The sequence below is a fragment of the Lepisosteus oculatus genome, chromosome 3, assembly GCF_040954835.1.
Source record: "Lepisosteus oculatus isolate fLepOcu1 chromosome 3, fLepOcu1.hap2, whole genome shotgun sequence".
In the NCBI taxonomy this organism is placed as follows: Eukaryota; Metazoa; Chordata; class Actinopteri; order Semionotiformes; family Lepisosteidae; genus Lepisosteus; species Lepisosteus oculatus.
In genome coordinates, this window is record NC_090698.1 from 5,607,857 (window position 1) to 5,629,347 (window position 21,491).

The 21,491-nt window shown below is 51.8% G+C and overlaps 1 protein-coding gene across 2 annotated transcripts; it reads left to right on the forward strand.

Annotated features, from left to right (window-relative positions):
* The first annotated feature begins 970 nt into the window (after positions 1-970).
* On the forward strand, positions 971-21,127 carry LOC102688500 (calpain-1 catalytic subunit). Of its 2 annotated transcripts, none has more exons than XM_015340780.2 (21): positions 971-1,051; positions 1,778-2,052; positions 3,594-3,663; positions 3,956-4,074; positions 4,893-5,026; positions 6,606-6,777; positions 7,256-7,327; positions 7,987-8,078; positions 9,905-9,979; positions 10,772-10,938; positions 12,842-12,999; positions 13,929-14,137; positions 14,870-14,906; positions 15,666-15,740; positions 15,836-15,896; positions 16,892-16,956; positions 18,674-18,742; positions 18,940-19,018; positions 19,511-19,627; positions 20,123-20,181; positions 20,515-21,127. In XM_015340780.2, exons 2-21 carry the CDS (start codon positions 1,870-1,872, stop codon positions 20,539-20,541), a joined length of 2,040 nt encoding a protein of 679 aa, XP_015196266.2. In that variant the 5' UTR covers positions 971-1,051; positions 1,778-1,869; the 3' UTR covers positions 20,542-21,127. The 2 variants fall into 2 exon arrangements, with proteins under 2 accessions (XP_015196266.2, XP_015196265.2); XM_015340779.2 differs by lacking the exon at positions 971-1,051 and adding an exon at positions 1,488-1,617.
* Positions 21,128-21,491: the final 364 nt, after the last annotated feature.

A 21,491-nucleotide genomic window follows, 5' to 3' on the forward strand; every position in this document is an offset into this window, starting at 1 on the left:
CTTACAGCAGCCATATGACTTTCCTTGAAGAAATCAGGCTACAAGGAGGTAACGTTGCTGCCTACGTTGTTTGGAATAATTCGGTTTGTCTCATTTACATTAAAAGTCGTTGACATTACCCTTACGCAGATTCGTCTATTCCTCTACACCAGTCTCATACCTTCACTGCTTGGCTGGCCACAACCCGTGATGGACGTTCATTTCTTTAGTCCTTTAACGGTTCATTATCATTGGCGCTGCTCATTTATCTGAAGTGATTGACATATATAACACAGTCCGGTTTTTCTACGTGCAAATTCGGTCCTGATTTATGAAGGTGAGCTGGCTGAGGCACTCTGGATAAAGTACTTTGCTTCACTGTACAACAGCTGGAGTTAAACCCACCCCCTCCAGTGGACGAAGCACCAGTTTGCAAGGGTGGCCCACTGATTCAGTCTGTTCAGAAAGGTATTAGTTCACAGACCTGCCTTTAGTTTATTGAGGTCACTGGGGGAATAACTGTCACCTGGTGACGTCCAGCACACTGACAGAAAATCGGGAGGATTGCTTAAGAAACACTACTTTTGTTCCTGTTTTCCATCATCAAAATGAGCGCATCGAATGGATCTCTCCAGCGTGAATGGCAGAGAGAGACGAGGGGGAATGAATGGAGCTGGCCACCGTGCAGACCGAAGACAACTGCAGAGCGTCTTTTTTTTTGTTTGCATTGTCACCAGAGCCGGGTCAGCTCTCGCACAGCTCCTGTCGTGTCCTGTCGCTCCTGGGTTTCAAGCAGGGGCTCCGGGTGGCTGTGAGCCCGGCGAGGGAGACAGCGACTCGGCTGACAGGACCGCGTCGGGCTGCGGTGCGCCACCAGACCTCAGCGCGGACTCGGCTGCTTCCTGGTTGCGCGATTCCGAGGTTCTGGCGCTGCGACGTGACCTCTCAGAGCTAGTTCACTGTGTCATCTCTTCGGGGAAGAAGGAAGCCTTCAGTTGCAGAGATGAGACTGGGGACTCTCACCCTTGAATGCTCCCTTCCTTAAGCGTATTTTTCACACCTGCGAGCTACTGTAAGAGTCTAGTGCCTATTCAGGTGTGCGTACGTATTTACAGCTCATGATTCCTTTATCAGGTGGACTTTTGCTTTCTCTTTAAACCCGAGTTTAAAACAGCTCATGAGTCCTTTATCAGGTGGAGTTTTGCTTTCTCTTTAAACCCGAGTTTAAAACAGCCCATGATTCCTTTATCAGATGGAGTTTTGCTTTCTCTTTAAACCCGAGTTTAAACACGCTAGTCCCTTGTTCGATATAATGCTTAAACTTTGCTGTGTTTGAGGTAGAAAAGTTATTGCCCCATTCTTGTTCAACGGTGTTTTGAGTGTGCTTTACGCCTGTCGTAGTCCACTTGGACGTGCTCGTGTGAGTGACGCTATATACACACAAAACACAACCCGATTTACCCGATCTTCCCCGCCGGGCGTCTGTTCGCTTAGCTTGTGTTTCGCCTCCAGAGTCCTGAAGGAAGTATGAACCGTGCAGGTTAAGAGCGTAAAGCTCTAATTTCTCAAGGCGGTGGGAGCGCCGCCTGCGTGTTTGAAACCCACGCGTGACTGCGCGTGTGCAGCGTCTGGCCGCAGGTACGCGGTGTTAAGGACCGTCGGCGGGTAAATACTGAGGGGGACTCGCTCTTCGTCTCTTCCTGTATTGCAGAAAACAGGTTGAAGGTGGAGTAGCGGGGAGAGACACCAGCTGCATGACGCGAAGGAGTGTTTTCATTTTCACTGTTTCCACTCGTAGGTGCGGGAGCTGAGCTGTGGTCCGTCAGGGTTCACCGGCAACGGGTTCCAGTATAGTTTTTGTGGGTGTGTTCAGGCTGTGGGGCGACAGACATGGAAAGAGACGTCGCCCGGGCTAAGCGAAGCAGCATCACGCAGCCCCCCACCGCTCACCGGGCCGAAGAAAACCCGACCGCAGTTCGGACGTTTTCCCGGACCGGCTCGGAAGTGGGGCTGTTCGTGGATAAGAGTTTCCCCGTGCACTACAACTCCAAACTAGTGTGGAAAAGACCCAAGGTAACTCGCGTGACTGTAATTTTTAAGTTTAATCAAGTTAGCGTTTTGTAATATTTTATTACGTGGATTGGCATGCTATATACAGTACCTTGCAGATACGTTCATATTTGCCTCTAGCTGACGTGGACTTGTCAGGGCAGAGAGTAACTCGCAGTTTCGTGTCTCAGCCGCCGTGCTTCCAGCGCCGAAGATAGAAGCAAAATACTGTCCCGGCATTCCGCCTGAGCGTCTGCGCTCAGGACTTAGAACAGGCAGCCGCTCTTTACACAGAGAGCAGTGGGTGTGTGGAACAGCGGGTCTGTCCATGCTGGATGACCCCACAGCTGTCACCTGATCCATTCAGAAAAGGCCGGGATGGGATTCTGGGACTGATAAACTGCTGAAGAGCCACTTTGAAGAGAGGGTGAAGGGAGTTAAACCTTTTGGCTGCCTTGGTAATTTCTTTGCGGGCTACATAAAAGATCTGTGTGTGTTGTCATGTTTGAGCTGGAGGTGTGGCTGTGGCTTCGCTGAGTGCTGACTGCTGCAGGTGTCACAGATCTGGAAACAGATGCCCGAAGGTGTGTGTGCACAAACACGGGGAAATTATTCATCACCGTCGATAAAAAGCGATGGTGGAGCAGAACTGGCCAATGCAATTCAGTGCAACTCTGCATTTAACCTTGAATCGCTCCCCTGTTGCGACCGGGGAAGCCTGGAGTCGTCGAATTTGATCTCTCTGCAGGAATGCAGCACAGCGCTCTGGCACAGGCCAGTACAGGCTCTGCTGCTCCCCTCCAGACACGCAGCTCGGGCCTGGCACAGCGGACCCCTCCCCCCCGTGTGTTTCAGGGTGAACACCCACCCAGGTGGACCGAGCCGCTTCAGTCAGCACCTGCCTCAGGCCCTGCTACAGAGTGGGGGGCTGTGTCAGCAGGCGCAGGCTACAATGAACGATTCAAGGGTTTATTCCTGTGCTGAAAGGCCAGCGTTTCGGCTGTGGAGCCTTCCTCCGGTGTGGGAAACAGAGGGAAGAGAGGGAAGTCAGCAGGGGAGAATAAAAGCCGGGAGTGGAGAGGAGGCAGAGTGGACACTGGGGGGGCGTGAAGCCGAGAGAGGGGTGAAATCAAAGCCTGCAGATGATTAGAGAGGATTAGAAGGAAACGAGTCTGTCGCTGAGAGAAGGGGGAAGGTGTGATCCTCGTTTCAGGAACATTTCGCTTTCGGATGTCTTTCTGCGTTGAAAGCGTTGTGTTTCTTTTCTTCCCTTTTCAGCATGGGAACAAACCTTTTCTTGTTCCTTTGCAGCCTGCGCCTGCTTCTGTAAAATCCACAAGAGCAAGCTATTCCAGGTGCATGTGTGTTTGTGCTTCCTTCATTTTATGCCTGGTGTTGTGCTGTGTATAAAGTGTCCTCCTGTCAACAGGAATTGGTTCAGTTCAGTAGGGATGCCCTTGATTGCATTCTATAGGAAACTCGTCAGGTTTAATGGGTTTGACTAAATTCAGTTTTCTCCTGCTTACCGATTCCTTTTTTCGCTTTTCCTTGATTTCTTCTCTCAGGACATCTGTGTGTCTCCGAAGTTCATTGTTGACGGCGCAACAAGGACAGACGTTTGTCAGGGAATACTGAGTGAGTCGATATTGTCTTAAACGTCCAGCTGGCTAGTTTACAGCTTGCAAAAATCCACTAAGGTTTCATACACTGTGTCAATTCTGCAGAATACTGTGTTGTTTTGAAAAACATTTGAATGCCTTTTAACTTTGCAAAAGGATGTGTCATGCCGTCTCTCTCTCCGGGCTGTGGGGACATGGTGCCGACGCCAGAGTGTCTCGGCCCGTCTCTCTCCGGGCTGTGGGGACGTGGGGCCGACGCCAGCGTGTCTCTCTCTGGGCAGTGGTGACATGCTGTTGTTGGTTTGCAGGTGATTGCTGGTTCCTGTCAGCTGTGGCCTCTCTCTCCCAGCACAGAGCCCTGCTGGAGCGCGTTGTCCCCGAAGGGCAGGGATTTGACCGCGAGTATACCGGCTGCTTCCGCTTCCAGGTCAGTCCTGAGACGCCCTGCTCCTCTGTTAGTCCATTGGGAACCTTGACTGGTGCCACCCGCGGGCTGCAGATCAGTTTTTCTAAGCCCTGCCATTCCGACGCAGGACAGGGGCTGTAACTGAACCACAAACCAGGGGCACTGCGCTCCCAAGCTTTGAAAGGCACAGGACTTTGGCTCTTGTTTTGTGACCATGTTGAAGAGGCTCCTGTTTCTTGCTGTTTCTAGTGTAGTTCAGTGCCTATGCAGACGGTATAATCCAGAAGTAAGTGCAGTAGGACAACGGGGAGGAGATGATGAGGATCAGGAGAGGTTGATGAACAGGGGGGCGTGACGACAGTGAACTGGTGCTCGGGGGGCGTGGCCAAGGCGAACAAGCCCAAGGAGTCCAGGGGAGAAATCCGGGGAGAAGTCCAAGGTCCAAAACCGGGTGATCCATCCGAGATGAACACGAGACAAGGTTAAAAACCGGGATCCGGTATAGGGACAGGGAACAGGGAATAAAAACGGGATGACGAGGCTAGGCGCTCTGAGCCCCAGACTCAGCTGGCTCGGGATGCTGATAAGAGGCCTGTGCCCTCAAGCCACGGACATAGGGCGACGTGATGGTAGGCTGGCCTCCGGGCATCCGTCTTCCAATGCTGAACCCAGGGAAGGGAGAGCGTCTGGCTTAATTAAGGACGGGCCGGACTGGGGGCAGGTACTCGTAATCAGCAAAATAAGAAAGAGCCGGAGCACCCTTAAGAGGAGGGATTATGATCGAGAAACACATCAGGGGGGACATTGCTCTGCGTTTGACATCCTGTGTTCCTTTGTAGTTCTGGCAGTATGGAGAGTGGAAGGAAGTGGAGGTGGACGACTTCCTGCCCACGGAGGGCGGCCAGCTGGTGTACCTCCACTCGGCGGAACGGGACGAGTTCTGGAGTGCGCTGCTGGAGAAGGCCTACGCCAAGTCAGTCTCCGTCCTCGCTCCCGGCACTTCCCTGCGCCGCGGCAGCCTGTGTGTTTCGGGGTGAACACCCCCCCCGGGTGCACTGGGACCCCCACAAATTCCCAACAGCACGTCCGTGGCCTGTGGTGCCAGTGCAGTCTTTCTCAGTCAGCCCCCACTTCAGGCCCTTCTGGAGCACGCTATTCCAGATGCCCGTCTGCATGTGTGTTTGTGCTTCCTGCGTTTTAAGCCTGGTGTTGTGTTGGGTACAGTATATAGTAGCCTTCTGTCGACTTTCTTTTGCACTCTCATGCTCCTGGCATCTGTTGATGGTCTGGCAGCTGACCCACTCAGACTCCCACTCCACAGCAGTCTGAACCAGGACAGGGTTTCCCAGCTGCAGGGCTCTTGTTCATGAGCCTATTCCATGTGTGGGACGCATCATGCGTGCTGCTCGTAAATTGAAAGACAAAGTTAGACAATTGATCCTTTTAATCCTCCTGGAGATTTAATCTATATTTAATCTTCCTCTGCAGTATATGTTTAAGTTAAAAGGTTGCACTTCTTGGGGATTTAGCAGTCTACTAAGACTTGCTCACATAATCAATTGGGTGAAAATATCACTTCTCTGTAACAGTTACAGATTTGTTCCCAGAGCTTAACAAGACACTAACAGATCCCCTCTCTTTGGTAGGGAAATCTGCTCGTAACACTGTCGCCTTTTAATTGGAGGCTAGAAGACAAACGGACGATTCCCAACGTTAGTTTGAATGAAGGCACGCCCAGTTTCCCCTTGAACCCGACAGTGACAGTGGAAGTCTCTCTCGGTCAAACCCGTCTGGCCAGCCTGCTACATCTTCCTTCTTACCCGTATCTAATGTGACAGAGGCTAGTACTCCCAGTGCAAAGAGATAATTATTCAAATCTGATCTGTAAAATTTAAATCCCTCGTCCCAGTGTGGCAGGTGATCTCACCCTGAGATCTTCACTATCAGGAAGACTTGAAGACTTGGGTCTGAGCAGACAGCCAGCCTGTCTTCTCTGAGTTACTGTTCACAGGGAACTGGTGTCCACAGGGGATGCCAGTTCCTTCATTTCCTCTTGAGCTGCTTGTGGAGTGCTCCATCGCTGCCCCCTGGTGGCTCCACCCTGTTTTCACATACCTGCCCTGTTGCAGGGACCTTAAAAAAAAAGGTTTTTGCTCCAGCCCAAAGCTCTGTTTCAGGCTTTCCCCTTGTTACAGGAAAACCGCAGCTACCTTGCCTCAATGGTTCCCGTGGAAATTATGAGGCAGCTCATTTAAGACGGAGAATAGGTGCCACTTCCTTGCACAAAGGGTGGTGGGAGTCTGGAACGAGCTGCTCACCCCTTGTTGACTGAGCACTCCATGCTGTTGAAGCTCACTGTCCTTTACATTCCTGGTGATGCTTTGTTTCTGTGTACGGCAGGGTTGTGTGCATCGAAATAATAGTGCAAACTACAACCTTTGACTCTTCGAACGCTGTCTGTGTGCACTTGCTGGATTTGGGTGTGATGGCGATGACGGTTTTAACAGGCTCTTCGCCCAGTTTTCCTGTTCGTCCTGTGTGTGTGTCTCCAGGCTGAAGGGCGGGTACCAGGCTCTGCAGTTGGGCTTCCCTCACGAGGCCTTAGTGGACATGACGGGGGGCGTGACCGAAATCTTCACCATCCCACTGCTGCCACCTGACCTCGCGGGCTTCCTCCGCCCGCTGCTGGAGAAGGGTGCGCTCATCAACTGCGTCAACACTCAGGTGGGTACTCGCTGCCCAGCGGGCGCCAGTTCAGACAACCACCTGTTTGTCTTGTTGCGCTGTGGGTATGCGCGCCTGTCGTTTCTGCTGTCTCGGTTTTAGCTGGTTCCTGTGACAGCGGGCATCTCTGACTCCACCCCCCCAGCCAGGGGAGTCTTGCAGGCGATTGGAGGAGGAAAGAGGGGGGCGGGGCTTTCCACCTGAAAGCCTGCAGATAATATCAGGACAAGCAGGATTAGTGATGTTAACAAACTGCTGCTGCCAGCAATTTGCAGGAGCTCCATATTGGCCATATTTCTAAATCATTCTAAATCAGCGTATAGCATGTGTGTACAGTATATTTTATAGCTCTGGCACCTATTTCACAAAAGAAATGTGTGGATTCTGTCTGGAGATTCCCAAATAAAGCAAATAGGAACAAGCAAATAAAGTTGCAGGAACGGCTGAACTTCCTCTCTCTGCTTTGTGTGTTTTACAGGGGGAAATGGAGAAGAAGAATGAGCAGGGCATCCTCTTCAAGCATGCCTACTCTGTCACCGGCCTGGAGAAGGTGACCCCTACTGGCCATTACTGGCACTGCAGCTCTGCAAACACTCCCCAATCACCACGAAAAATCAGAATTTCCTCTCTTTGTGTAACTCGTGGTTTATTTTAAGAAGTTTATTGTTGTGGGAGTGCCCTTTTGACTGTCCTGCTTTTGGGAGCTGTCGGAGTCCCTGATGTGCAAGCTGACTGTGCAGGCCAGAGGAAGTTTTAAATGCTTTCGATAGCCGTGTCTCACAACTTAGTTTGCACACAGAAAGCTGACAAGAATAGCTGTGTAACTGCTCGTTTTTCATAGGTATTTTCTGTTCCTTTTATCACATTACTATAATGCTGTGATCTCAATTCTAAAGGCACTGTCTACTGGCCCTGCAGGGTCATGTAGTGAGCCCACCTGCAGACACACATAAGGAAAGGGGACAGTCCAGTTCACTATGAGCCCTTTAAAAATGTCTCCTCTGTAACTGGAATTAGGTGGGAACCTGTCACTATGTCTGTGCATGAGCACCCTCTCCCCTCTGCCTTCTGTCTCTGCCCTCTCTTTTACCTCTTGGTCTCCCTCTCTCTACCACTTTCTCTGTGTCCCTCCTTCCGTTTTGTCTAACTTGAACCATGCTTGCCGTCTCCCCCTCCACCTTCCCATTCTGTTCGCTCGCTCTTGCTCAGGTGAGGTGTTACTTGGGGGAGGCTGACCTGGTGCGCGTGAGGAACCCCTGGGGTCACACAGAGTGGACGGGCCCCTGGAGCGACAACAGCTGGTATGACCGATGGCAAAGGGCTGGGAGACACAGCATGCAAGGGGAGAAGAGGCCAGTCAGAGCAGTGATCAGACAGGCACAGACACAGAGTAGATAGACACAGGCGCACAGCAGTGACCACAAACACAGAGCCAGAACAGATAGACAGACGCATAGTAGATAGACACAGGCGCACAGCAGTGACCACAAACACAGAGCCAGAACAGATAGACAGACACAGAGTAGATAGACACAGGCGCACAGCAGTGACCACAAACACAGAGCCAGAACAGATAGACAGACGCATAGTAGATAGACACAGGCGCACAGCAGTGACCACAAACACAGAGCCAGAACAGATAGACAGACGCAGAGTAGATAGACACAGGCGCACAGCAGTGACCACAAACACACAGAGCCAGAACAGATAGACAGACGCAGAGTAGATAGACACAGGCGCACAGCAGTGACCACAAACACACAGAGCTAGAACAGATAGACAGACGCAGAGTAGATAGACACAGGCGCACAGCAGTGACCACAAACACACAGAGCTAGAACAGATAGACAGACGCAGAGTAGATAGACACAGGCGCACAGCAGTGACCACAAACACACAGAGCTAGAACAGATAGACAGGCGCAGAGTAGATAGAAACAGGCGCACAGCAGTGACCACAAACACAGAGCCAGAACAGATAGACAGACGCAGAGTAGATAGAAACAGGCGCACAGTAGTGACCACAAACACACAGAGCCAGAACAGATACACAGACACAGAGTAGATAGACACAGGAGCACAGAACAGATACACAGACACAGAGTAGGTAGACACAGGTGCACAGCAGTGACCACAAACACACAGAGCTAGAACAGATAGACAGACACAGAGTAGATAGACACAGGCGCACAGCAGTGACCACAAACACAGAGCCAGAACAGATAGACAGACGCAGAGTAGATAGACACAGGCGCACAGCAGTCAGATACAGCAGTGTTTGCGCACAGCACAAACACACAGAGCCAGAACAGATAGACAGACACAGAGTAGATAGACACAGGAGCACAGCAGTGGCTAGAAACACAGAGCTAGAACAGATACATGGGAGTACAGAACAAATACACAGACACAGAGTAGATAGACACAGGAGCACAGCAGTGACCGGTGACACAGGAGTACAGAACAGATACACAGACACAGAGTAGATAGACACAGGAGCACAGAACAGATACACAGAGTAGATAGACACAGGAGCACAGAACAGATACACAGAGTAGATAGACACAGGAGCACAGAACAGATACACAGACACAGAGTAGATAGACACAGGAGCACAGAACAGATACACAGACACAGAGTAGATAGACACAGGAGCACAGCAGTGACCAGTGACACAGAGCAGTGACCAGAAACACAGGCACAGAGCAGGGATTAGATATATCATTCAGGATGCTATGCACTGTGCAGGTTTCCATGTTATTGAAAGGACATTGCTGTAACAATTACCCAGGCACGAAGGATATGAAGGTCCTACCCCTCTGTATCAAAGGAACTGAATGTCAGGGCTTGAATAAACGAGATCATGGGGGGGCTTGCCTTCCGTAAGGTTATTAAGAGTCCGCCTGGAGCAGTGGCTTTAGGGTCAGTGATGACATAAAGACCCAGGGGACAAAGGTGGGGCGTAAGTGGAAGTGTGTAAGGACTCAGGACTGGAGGGCAGCAGAGCATGAGCTTCACACAGCCGGTGCAGCCAGTGGAGTGTCTGGGCTGGTAGACAGGAGGGCCTGGACCTCATCTGGAGCTTCAGTGCAGAGGCAATAAGGATGTGTTGTGTGTTGTCTCTGCAGGTTGGAATGGGCCAAGGTCAGCGCCGAGGAGCAGGCCAGGGTGCAGAGGGTGCAGCAGATAGATGGGGAGTTCTGGTGAGCTCTGCCCTGTGACCTACACGTTGGTGTTCCTCTTGCAAACCCGGCCCTGTCATGTTCAGACCAGCAGCCTTGCATGAAATGCATTGGAATACCCCTTGCTGAGGCGTGATTATGAAGGACTACTGTAGCTCGAGGAGGAAAGGGACTCACGCGCAGTGCGGTGTGAGCCCTGGGGCAGTTGAAACCTGGGCGAAGCAGCCTGGGATTCCCCAAGAGACGGCACCCGGCTCGGTGCCACAGCGGTCGGGCAGACTGCAGAGCTGACCCGATTCGGCTTCAGTGCAGCAGCAACTCCTGCAATTTGCCAAAATGCCTACACACCTCTCAGTGATGTCCGCGAGAGACACACTGCCCCTCCTGTCGGGCGCTGAGCAGCTCGCCGTGCGTCAGAGAGACGATGGGCTCCGACAGGCGGGCCTCTCAGGATAAAGCCTGTCTATAGGTGCTCATCCCACCCCTGGAGTTCTCACAGTCTTCAAGTCTTCTTCAGAGAATCAATTTACAGATTCCAGGTGGGGCGGGTGTACAGTAAAGCTGAAAAACAAGGGTATTTACTTTAACCCTTGGAGATGGAAGCCCAAAAGGTTTAGAAATTGTCCAAAGAAGTTCCAAGATCAAAACCCGTAGAGTCCCCTTTCCCAGTATGCGCAGGCTTTCTGTGTCGATGGTGTGCATGGCTGGACACAGAGGGTGGGGTGTCTGTAACTTCCGGTGCCGGTCTGGGGTTTTGTTCAGGAATTCTTCCCGCTGTTTCTCTCTCCCCCCTCCCTCTCCATTTCCGTGCAGGATGGAGGTGTCTGACTTCCAGCGCAATTTCAACATGATGGAGGTTTGCCACCTGAGCGACAGCACCCTGAGCGGGCCGGGCGCCGTAACCCGGCCCTGGGAGTGTGCCACCCACCACGGCAGCTGGGTGCCTGGCATCTCCGCAGGGGGCCCCCCCAGCGTCGCGGGTGAGGGGGGACAGGAGCACGGCCCAGGACCTGCTCTCCGAACTCAGGGGGGCTCGGAGGCCGGTCCTCCGTGCCGGCGATGAGGTCTGAAGCAGAACTTTAGGAGGAGCTGAGGGTTTTAAGGAGAGGTAGTCTCCGGATGTACAGTGTAAGCTTGAGATGTTTTATCTGAGGGACCCTGGTTTTGGGGAGATGGGTCAGAAGTGATTTCTCACCTTCATACCGCTCGGGTCTGGAATTCTGAAGGAGAGGTCGGCTGTGCAGGGTGGAATGTAGCTTAGAGGAAACCTACAAAGTTGCCTCCATTCCCAGTTTAATGAGCTACAGACCCTGTCATCACAACACATGAACAACACAGCCAGCTGTCTTTATTCGAATTCTCCTGATTTGAAGTAGCCAGCCACGATTGGTTCTCGCATCTCGGCTTGGCTTGTTTTGGTTCGTCTGTATTCTTACACACAAGGAGGAAGGGGGGGGGCAGACTTCCAGCCACTCGGATTTTGATACGTCGCCAGAATGTGCCGAAGGATCCTCACCGATTCGAGGAGAGGTGCCTCCCTCACCGACGAGTGTCACGCGCTTGCGAGAGCCCAGGATGCTACAGGGGTGAGAGCCCTGGCTGTTTAAACCGAGCCTGCCCTACCCGCCCTGGGACACCCCCGTGCTCAGAGAGCTCAGCCTGAGCACGGACGTGCGTCGTTACTAGTTGAGCCACTAGGGAGGCACAGATATACCATGTTCGCACATAATCAAAACGCAGAGATCCAAGCCCTTGGTCCCTTTTATTGTAGCACCACCTGAACCCAAAGAGTGGATTCACACCTGCACCTGGGTCCCATCCCGGAAGATCCTGTCAGCTTGTTTGTAAGACACTTCAGACACGAGCAGGGACCTGCAGTATCCCCTGGGATCCTGAGAAAGAAACACCTAATGAAAAGCAATGGTCAGTACTCGGGGCACCTTGAGGAGCAGTACCAAAAGTAGATTCCAAGGGCATAATTGGAGCCTGAAGGGGAGCACATTTATGACGTTTATGAAGTCAGGAAGCGGTGCTTTACACAAAGGTTGGTGGGTGTCTGGAAGAAGCTGCTCCGCCACGTTGTTGGAGCTGTGGGATCGTTGAGGAAACTGCCAGACAATTCTTTTATCAGTCTCCGACCAATGAGCAGGATGGACCGAGCAGCCTCCCTTTGTGTGTCAGAACAGCTCTTGTGTTCTAATTATATCCATAATTGCATCTGCCGTATGCACACGGAGAATAGGGCTCGGACGTGCTTTGGAATTGCCTAATGCTGATCAGCCTGCCCTGGGGTCTACTGGACTGCAGACCTCCCTCTGCGCCAGGCGAGGCAAGACCGAAATACTAGGAGAGAAAATGGTGGGGGCTCTCATTCTGGACTGGGGCCGTGCTCACCAAAAGCACTCTGGGGTCGTCTGTCCCGGGCTGGAGGCAGAAGAATTTGGAGCCCGGCAGTCCAGGAATTCAGGTTCAGCCCCCAGCTCTGCATTTAGTCAAGGCCGTTCCTGATGGGTCATGCTGTTGTGTCTCGCAGAACCTCATTAGCAGTCTTGACTAGTGGTATTACCTGGATTCAAACCTGTAATCCTTAGTCTAAAGTTCACCTCCAGATTCCCTTGGCTTTCAGTTTTATATCAAACATAAGCATGAAAACAAAGCATGGTGCTGATGCTCTTAAAGACCATCAGCTACAATATGGTGCTTATTTAGAACAATATCTACAAAGTAAAGAAAATTATTTTGGTTTGTATCTAAAGAGCTCCTGGATGGATTATAAAATAGTAACATAAGGAGAGATGTAGTGCCCAGGAGCCCATTCTGCTGTCCCAGTGTGTGATGAGTGTGACCCCTCAGGTGTGGCATGAGGACCGTGTGTCATTGCAGGACGATACTGGCTGAACCCCCAGTTCCGGATGACACTTCTGGAGGAGGACGATGACCCGAGTGACCCCGCCCTGACTTGCAGTTTTCTGGTGGCATTGATGCAAAAGCACCAGAGACAGAAAGGAGTTACCCTCGACATCGGTCTCCACATCTACCAGGTAACACACCTGACACAGGTGACTACACTCTCCCATGAAACAGAACCACACACACACACACCCGACACAGGTAACTACACTCTTCCATGAAACAGAACGACACACACACCTGACACAGGTAACTAACTACACTCTCCCATGAAACAGAACCACACACACACCCGACACAGGTAACTACACTCTTCCATGAAACAGAACGACACACACACCTGACACAGGTAACTAACTACACTCTCCCATGAAACAGAACCACACACACACCTGACACAGGTAACTAACTACACTCTCCCATGAAACAGAACCACACACACACACCTGACACAGGTAACTAACTACACTCTCTCATGAAACAGAACCACACACACACACCTGACACGGGTAACTAACTAAACTCTCCCATGAAACAGAACCACACACACACACCTGACACAGGTAACTAACTACACTCTCCCATGAAACAGAACCACACACACACCTGACACAGGTAACTAACTACACTCTCCCATGAAACAGAACCACACACATACACCTGACACAGGTAACTAACTACACTCTCCCATGAAACAGAACCACACACACACACCTGACACAGGTAACTAACTACACTCTCCCATGAAACAGAACCACACACACACACCTGACACAGGTAACTAACTACACTCTCCCATGAAACAGAACCACACACACACACCTGACACAGGTAACTAACTACACTCTTCCATGAAACAGAACCACACACACACACCTGACACAGGTGACTACACTCTCCCATGAAACAGAACCACACACACACACCTGACACAGGTAACTAACTACACTCTCCCATGAAACAGAACCACACACACACACCTGACACAGGTAACTAGGTGCGCCCATGAAAGACAATCACACGCGCCCGAGACAGGTAACTACAGGCAGGTGCCTTGCAGGTGAGTACTAACAAGATGTACCTGCCCTCCTGGGACCTGGCCAGAGCCCAGCCCCTGATCGGCACGCCCCAGTACAACCAGCAGAGAGAGGTGGTGATTCGCAGTGCCCTGGCACCTGGACATTACATCATCATCCCTTCCACCTCGATGGCCAATCAGGAGGGAGAGTTCGTCCTGCGCGTCTACACTGAGAAGGGCAACAAGGCAGTGTGAGTCTGAGGGAGGGGAGAGGGCTAGCAGGGGGTGGGCGAGCAGTCAGTGAGAGTCCCAGCACATGTGACTAGGACCACACAGGGAAGGGGCAGAAGAGCAGGTCGTGGGGCAGCTGAAAGCCGAAATGAGGCAGATAAGCGGGGCAGTAAAGGGCCTGGGCATCTGTGAGTATATCAGCAACCTGAGGCAACATAATTGTCTCAATTTTTTGTACAAATGTAAGATGTAAAAATATTCCAAATTCAAGGGCACAAATACAATTTAGAAGCATTGTAATAAAAGATGGGGCAGAGTCATTGATGGGACCAGAGAGAATAGAAGTTGGTTCTTGTTTTTTTTTCCCCAGCACTAGTAGGTCTGTCAGAAGAACTCTTGTGTCGCAGTATGTTCAACAGCCCACAGGCCTGTGTGAAATATCGTTCCTGGGCCCCTTTCCTGAATCGTTCTAGGTGCCTAAACTGGGAACATGTTTTATCCCAGCGAGCTTCAGTAGTGGCCTTCTGAACAAGGGAGAAACATCTGCTGCGGACAGATCTGTGATCATCAGATCTATAGATCTGTAGATCTGTGTCGTCACGTCAGACAGCAGCCCGGGACGGGGCAGAACCCATCCTTGCAGCCAGCCCCAGCTCTCCTGCCTCGTGCTCTGCATGACAACACCAGCTGTTTTCTTATCCAGTTTGTTGGTCTGATTATCCCTGTAACTGCTGTCTCTCCTTTGTTCCCAGACCGGCTGACAAAGTCAGCAGCGACCTGAGGGACAAGGTAACCACTGCCTCTCTCTCCCAGTACTGTACTTGTCTGTGCTGTGGTGGTCAGTGTTATCGCTGACCGCTGGGTGACGGGCCCACTCTGTGGCGGTCAGCGCTGTAACTGCAGGGTGACGGCCTTGTGCTGTGGTGGTCATGACTGTAACTGTCCATGTTGTTGCAAACCCCTGGTCTCACCACGGGCGAGAACAAGAGATCCCTTGAACTGTGACGAGACGTAGTGCTTCCTGCTCATGGTCACTATATCGACTAGTATGTGATGTACCAGCTAATAAGCACAGGTTGTGCAGCAGATATTTCACCACAGAAGTCCAGAGCAATATTTCTACTGGATTAAAAGAGATGTATCACAAGCCTGCTTGTTTACAATGCCATAGGGCCGCTTCACGTAAGTTTTGTTGCTTCTTTCTGAATCACAGAACATGGCGCTGCGCGTACCTGGTAATTGTGTCTATTTTGTGATGTAAATTGGAGGTTTTACAAGTGACTGTGTACATTTTATTGTGATTGTGGTTTGAAATGCACTCACCAATACTGATTCTTTCTAACTCCGAAATATAACAATAGTGTTGCAGTTCCATTTTAAATGAGTTTGTGGAAATCTCACGCCTTAAAAGGTTCCCAGCTGTCTTTTGACACTGCAGATCTTTTACAGATGCAATGGTATGACAGTATCAGATTAGCGTCTGGCTTGTTTGTGAATCTCAGGCTGTTTCCTTAGCTCAGGCGCTGTGCTGTGTCTTCTCCCTCCCAGTTTCCCACTCCTGCTGTGTCAGTGCTGCCTTCCCAGGATGCCGCCCGGGAGCTCTTTATGAAGCATGCTGCTGCGGTGAGTGTTTCTTCCTGGGACTGCCCCCTGGTCACACAGCCACCGCGAATCTGTGCCCTGCTGTATCAAAATGCGCTGTTCTCGATTCCCGTCAGGGGGGGCGCTGTGGAGCAGTGGAACTGCAAGGCCTGCTGAAGGAAGTCATCGTGACAGGGGGTGAGTGTGGGGGTCAGAGGTCAACTATTAGGTCACACCAGCAGACCATCGCCATTAGTAGTTGTCACAACACGAGTGATGACCATATGAAAGATGTTCTGGTCTTTGCCTCCAGCCTTCCTTGTTATCCGTAAATCAGGAATCAAACAGGAGCCAAGGGGCAGAACTGGTTACACAGGGGCTGAGGACAGGGACTGGTTACACAGGGGTGAGGGGCAGAACTGGTTACACAGGGGCTGAGGACAGGGACTGGTTACACGGGGGTGAGGGACAGGACTGGTTGCACAGGTGGCCGGAGGGCAGGACTGATTACACAGGGGCCGAGGAGACGGACTGGTTACACAGGGGCTTGGGAGGTTACTGGTTACACAGGGTCCGAGGAGAGGGACTGGTTACACAGGGGTGAGGGGCAGGAGTGGTTACACAGGGGCCGAGGACTGGGACTGGTTACACAGGGGCGTGGGAGGTTACTGGTTACATAGGAAAGAAATGGCTGGACGAGATCTTAGGATCAATTGGCTACTAACTACCAAATGAGCTAGATAATCTGAGTGGCCTCCTCTTGTTTGTAGTAGGCAGTGTCTGCAAGGTCAGACACTAAGCCAGTGTACTTGATTCTGCCTCTGTGGGCTGAAACTTGCTGGGGCTGCTGCCCTGCACCCTCAGCCATTTACCCACTCACTGGCTGACCTGGGCTTGGGCAAGTGCAGCTGGGCTCTGGTGTTCTTCCATATTAATTTCCTGGGGTGATTTTGAAACCCCCCTTAATCGCACTGCAGTCTGAGCCACCCTGAGGTGCTTCTCACCTTGATCTGGGAGGCCTCTGCACTCTGATCATGATGCAGATGTCCGCTACAGCCCAGTCGCAGGCTGTCACCCACTGTGAGGGAAGCAGGAAGTCACGGTGTGACAGCCAAGGAAGTGGTCTTGAGTTTTTCTGGGGGTTGTTTCTGTTGCTCTGACTATTTCCTGTTTTCTGTTGGTTCCTGTGGCAGCACTGGCTGGGAGCAGGGAGGGATTTTGCCTGGAGCGTTGCAAGAGTTTTGTGGCACTGATGGATGTATCCTTCCGCCAAAGGACAATAAACAATAGACCCCAAATAGGATTCCCTCTGTCCCCCACCCTCTCTCCAGGGTGGTCAGCCGACACAGTGATTACAAGGAGGCTGTGTGGCAGGGATGGCCAGATCACTGCCACTGAGTAGTGGTTTGATCCATCTCAGGTTTTACAAACTGCAGGATTAGGTACACTCACTGGTTAATTTATTAGGAACCCCTGCCTACAGTTCACTTTGTGTTGGACAGGCCAAGACTACTACTGGACGCTGGCCATCCATTCCCAAATTGTTTATTCCTTCACACTTGTCCATGATGTCCGGATCTTGTAAGTTCGCACGAATTGACGTGTATCCCTGAGATCTCCCACAAAACACTTCTTGGGTCACTGTAGAAGGTTACAGTTGGCAGGTGTAGGAGCTGCAGTCTCTCTGGGAGCTACAGTCGCTGCAGTCTGTCTGGTAGCTGCAGTCTCTCCAGGAGCTGCAGTCTCTCCAGGAGCTGCAGTCTGTCTGGTAGCTGCAGTCTGTCTGGTAGCTGCAGTCTGTCTGGTAGCTGCAGTCGCTACAGTCTCTCTGGGAGCTGCAGTCTGTCCGGTAGCTGCAGTCTGTCCGGTAGCTGCAGTCTGTCCGGTAGCTGCAGTCTGTCCGATAGCTGCAGTCTGTCCGGTAGCTGCAGTCTGTCCGGTAGCTGCAGTCTCTCCAGGAGCTGCAGTCTGTCTGGTAGCTGCAGTCTGTCTGGTAGCTGCAGTTGCTACAGTCTCTCTGGGAGCTGCAGTCTCTCTGGGAGCTGCAGTCTCTCTGGGAGCTGCAGTCTCTCCAGGAGCTGCAGTTGCTACAGTCTCTCCAGGAGCTGCAGTCTGTCCGGTAGCTGCAGTCTGTCCGGTAGCTGCAGTCTGTCCGGTAGCTGCAGTCTGTCCGGTAGCTGCAGTCTCTCCAGGAGCTGCAGTTGCTACAGTCTCTCTGGTAGCTGCAGTCTCTCTGGGAGCTGCAGTCTGTCTGGTAGCTGCAGTCTCTCCAGGAGCTGCAGTCTCTCCAGGAGCTGCAGTCGCTACAGTCTCTCTGGTAGCTGCAGTCTCTCTGGGAGCTGCAGTCTGTCTGGTAGCTGCAGTCTCTCCAGGAGCTGCAGTCTCTCCAGGAGCTGCAGTCTCTCCAGGAGCTGCAGTCGCTACAGTCTTTCTGGGAGCTACAGTCTGTCCAGGAGCTGCAGTCTCTCCGGGAGCTACAGTCGCTGCAGTCTGTCTGGTAGCTGCAGTCTCTCCAGGAGCTGCAGTCTGTCCGGTAGCTACAGTCTCTCCAGGAGCTGCAGTCTCTCCAGGAGCTGCAGTCGCTACAGTCTCTCTGGTAGCTGCAGTCTCTCTGGGAGCTGCAGTCTGTCTGGTAGCTGCAGTCTCTCCAGGAGCTGCAGTCTCTCCAGGAGCTGCAGTCTCTCCAGGAGCTGCAGTCGCTACAGTCTTTCTGGGAGCTACAGTCTGTCCAGGAGCTGCAGTCTCTCCGGGAGCTACAGTCGCTGCAGTCTGTCTGGTAGCTACAGTCTGTCTGGTAGCTGCAGTCTCTCCAGGAGCTGCAGTCTGTCCGGTAGCTACAGTCGCTGCAGTCTCTCTGGGAGCTGCAGTTGCTGCAGTCGCTGCAGTCTCTCTGGGAGCTGCAGTCACTGCAGTCGCTGTAGGTGGGGCAGGGCTGGGGAGAGCAGTGGTCATCCTTGACCGTGGTGATGGCACAGACCCGGGGACTCGGCAGGCTGGAGCTGGAGGAGTTTGAGGCCCTGTGGGAGAAGTTCAGGAAGTGGACGGTAAGACAGCCCGATCGTTTGCAGCACAGCTGCAGTTGTCCAGTCCAGTTGTCAAGCTCTGTTTCCAGTAGTCGTCCATTAAATGTTTGTACCTACTAGATTTTAGCCTTTGTTTGAGTGGATCTGTAACCTGTGTTTATTTTCACACAAGGGCTCTCGCAGAAGCTGTTCCTGTTTTGTTTTTTTCTCATCGTCAGGATATCTTTGTGCACTTTGACAAGAACAGGTCCCAGTCGCTGGATTACCCCGAGATCATTCCTGCCCTGCAGGCTGCAGGTACGAGGCGCGGAGCCCAGGCCAGAGCTGCCAGCTTGAATCCTCGGCCTGCTGGAGCTACCATGTGAATGAGCAGGCTTCAGCCATGAGGGGGGTCAGGAACGTCCTCGCCTGCAGGAATAAAGAGGAATTCATTCCGAGAATTTTTCTCTTACCGTTGAAAACAGAGGTTTAATGGGCCATGCTTAAATCAGCAATTTCTAAAGCCCCAGACTAAGTGTGATTACTTAAACAAGGAATTTAGTGATTATTTCATACCAAAAAGACGTCATACCTTCTGGTCCCTAAAGACCAATTTGCTCTTAATTGAGCAAATGGATGTTTCCAATCCTTAAAAAAAAACAGGTGATGTAGATTGTCCTGTTTCGAACGACCTGTAAGAACAGCTGGATTTCGGCTCCCAGGGACCAGGGTTGCAGGCCCCTGCTCGCTATCTGGCGCTTTCAAAGCTTGTCTGGGAGCAGTGATCACCGTTTGTTTGCTTCTGTCTAGGGCTGCAGGTTGATGATTTCGTGTTGCAGCTGATCGGCCTGCGATACACTGACCCCGACCTGACCATCAGCTACCCAGGATTCCTGCACCTCCTGCTTAAACTGGACATCATGATAGGTGAGACACTGACAAAGAGAATGAGAGAGTGAGAGCTCAGGAGAATGGGAAGGTAAAACCATATTCCCCCCTGGCCTTTACCAATCATGGCCTCCTAATAATCCCCATCTCACTTATTAACAATTATTATTATTGTCATTGTTGTAAAGCCTGCAGCCCCACACGGGGAGAATAAGGAAGTGTAGGCACACTCCTGTGACACGCCCACCTTCAGGTCATTCAGCTTAATTCACCGGCCTTACGGGCCACAGCGCCAAACAGGAGGGGAGGCGCGTCGCTCACTGACAGCACTGCGGTCTCGTAAGCGCCAGGGAGGTCGCGGAGTCCTCTGAGAGGTTAATCTGTAATGGCTACTTGTTTCAATGCATTGCTGAGAGTGCCGGACACTCAGAGTAGGCAGTGCTGATGAAACCTGGAAGACTCGGGCTCGGAGTGAGGTGCTGTGTGCTGTGAAGAGTATGAGGAGACGCGTGATTTGTGTCCGTTTTCCCACAGGGAGGTTTCATTCCTTCCATACGCTGGGAAATGGGACCATCACCCTCCACTACAGGCAGGTGAGTGTGAGGGTCCTGTTGCAGGAGCCTGGGTATATTAGACTGGTCGTGGGGGAAATACTTGTGCAACACAGCACTAAGCACAGAACAGAGCAGGCAAAAACACAGCAGTCCCTTAAACAGGAACCTCGCTGTGCTATAGTGTTACCCACAGCAGGGAATCTTGCTGGCGGTGGGCGTTTGACACCAGTGCCGCTTTCCAGTTAAGCCTTGACTAACGAGACTAACGAGGTGCCAGTGTTCTCTATCTGAAGCAGACGCAACTGGGGGCCTCAGAGTCTGTCATCCTGGAGTAGCGCTCTCTGGTGCTAACACTGTTTCTGCCTCTTGCAGTGGCTCCACAGTACCATGTACAACTGAGCCCCCCCCCAGCCCCGCTGTGGAGTGGACAGATGCTGATTTTCTACATCCCGTCCACCACCCTGCCTTCAGACATCACAGCGATCACCTGCCCCCCTCCCCGCCCCCCACTCCTGCCCACAGGATGACAGAGCACCTCAGTCAGGGATGGCCAGCAGCAGGCAGTGAAACCCTTTGTTAATTCTGATTGAACGTCAGGTGAGAAAGACCTGGATACAACATGATAAAGTCGGGCAGAAGTTCTGCCCTGGTCTTGGAGGGGCTGCTGTTTCTTTAGGGGTATTAGCAGCACCTTCAGAGCTGGGGGCAGCTGTTGGATTGATCCAGTGAAGACTGTGATGAGCCCGAAAAGAAGTGATGAGTGAAGACCTGCACAAACACTGGCCCCCCAAAGACTGAAGACCCCCTCAGCTCAGGCATGCAACAACACTCCTATTTCCTTCAGCAGTTTGCACTGTCCTGAGTCGAAAGGCATCGGCTCGTATCAGACAGGCGCGTCCTTCACTGGCTGTGCAAAACACTAAACATGCTCAATTTTAAAGGATTATATTTGGGGAAAAAAATAAAGTTTGAAGTCCGTGACCTAGTTGTTTGTGGTCTGAATCTCTGATCATTCTGATCACTGCCTGGTGGCCAGTTCCCCCCTCGCCTCCTTGGCCAGAAATGCTGGACGATGTTGTGATACTAGCTGTCCTGTAACTCTGGGGTTCATTGGAGCTCCAGTCCAGCAGGTTTTATAGGCAGCCAGTAAACTCTCTGTTTCAAAAGCCTTTCAACAATTTCACTGTGGTCAGGTCAGTTCTGGAATGTAAAGATCTTTTGGGGGGAGAAAAAGCTGTGGCTCCTTAATGAATAATTAAGCCAATCAATTCTTCAGTTAACTTAGTGTCCCCAGCCATGAAGAGTCTCTTTGAGCTGGACACGTTTTAGAAACTTAAAGATTTAGAAAT

What these genes read in the sequence shown, in the direction of transcription:
- LOC102688500 (XM_015340780.2), top strand. Translation starts at nt 1,870, where the DNA reads ATGGAAAGAGACGTCGCCCGGGCTAAGCGAAGCAGCATCACGCAGCCC. An exon ending in TTATGAAGCATGCTGCTGCG is followed by an intron (nt 15,741 to 15,835) that starts GTGAGTGTTTCT and finishes GATTCCCGTCAG; the next exon opens with GGGGGGCGCTGTGGAGCAGT. An exon ending in GTTTTGTGGCACTGATGGAT is followed by an intron (nt 16,957 to 18,673) that starts GTATCCTTCCGC and finishes GTGATGGCACAG; the next exon opens with ACCCGGGGACTCGGCAGGCT.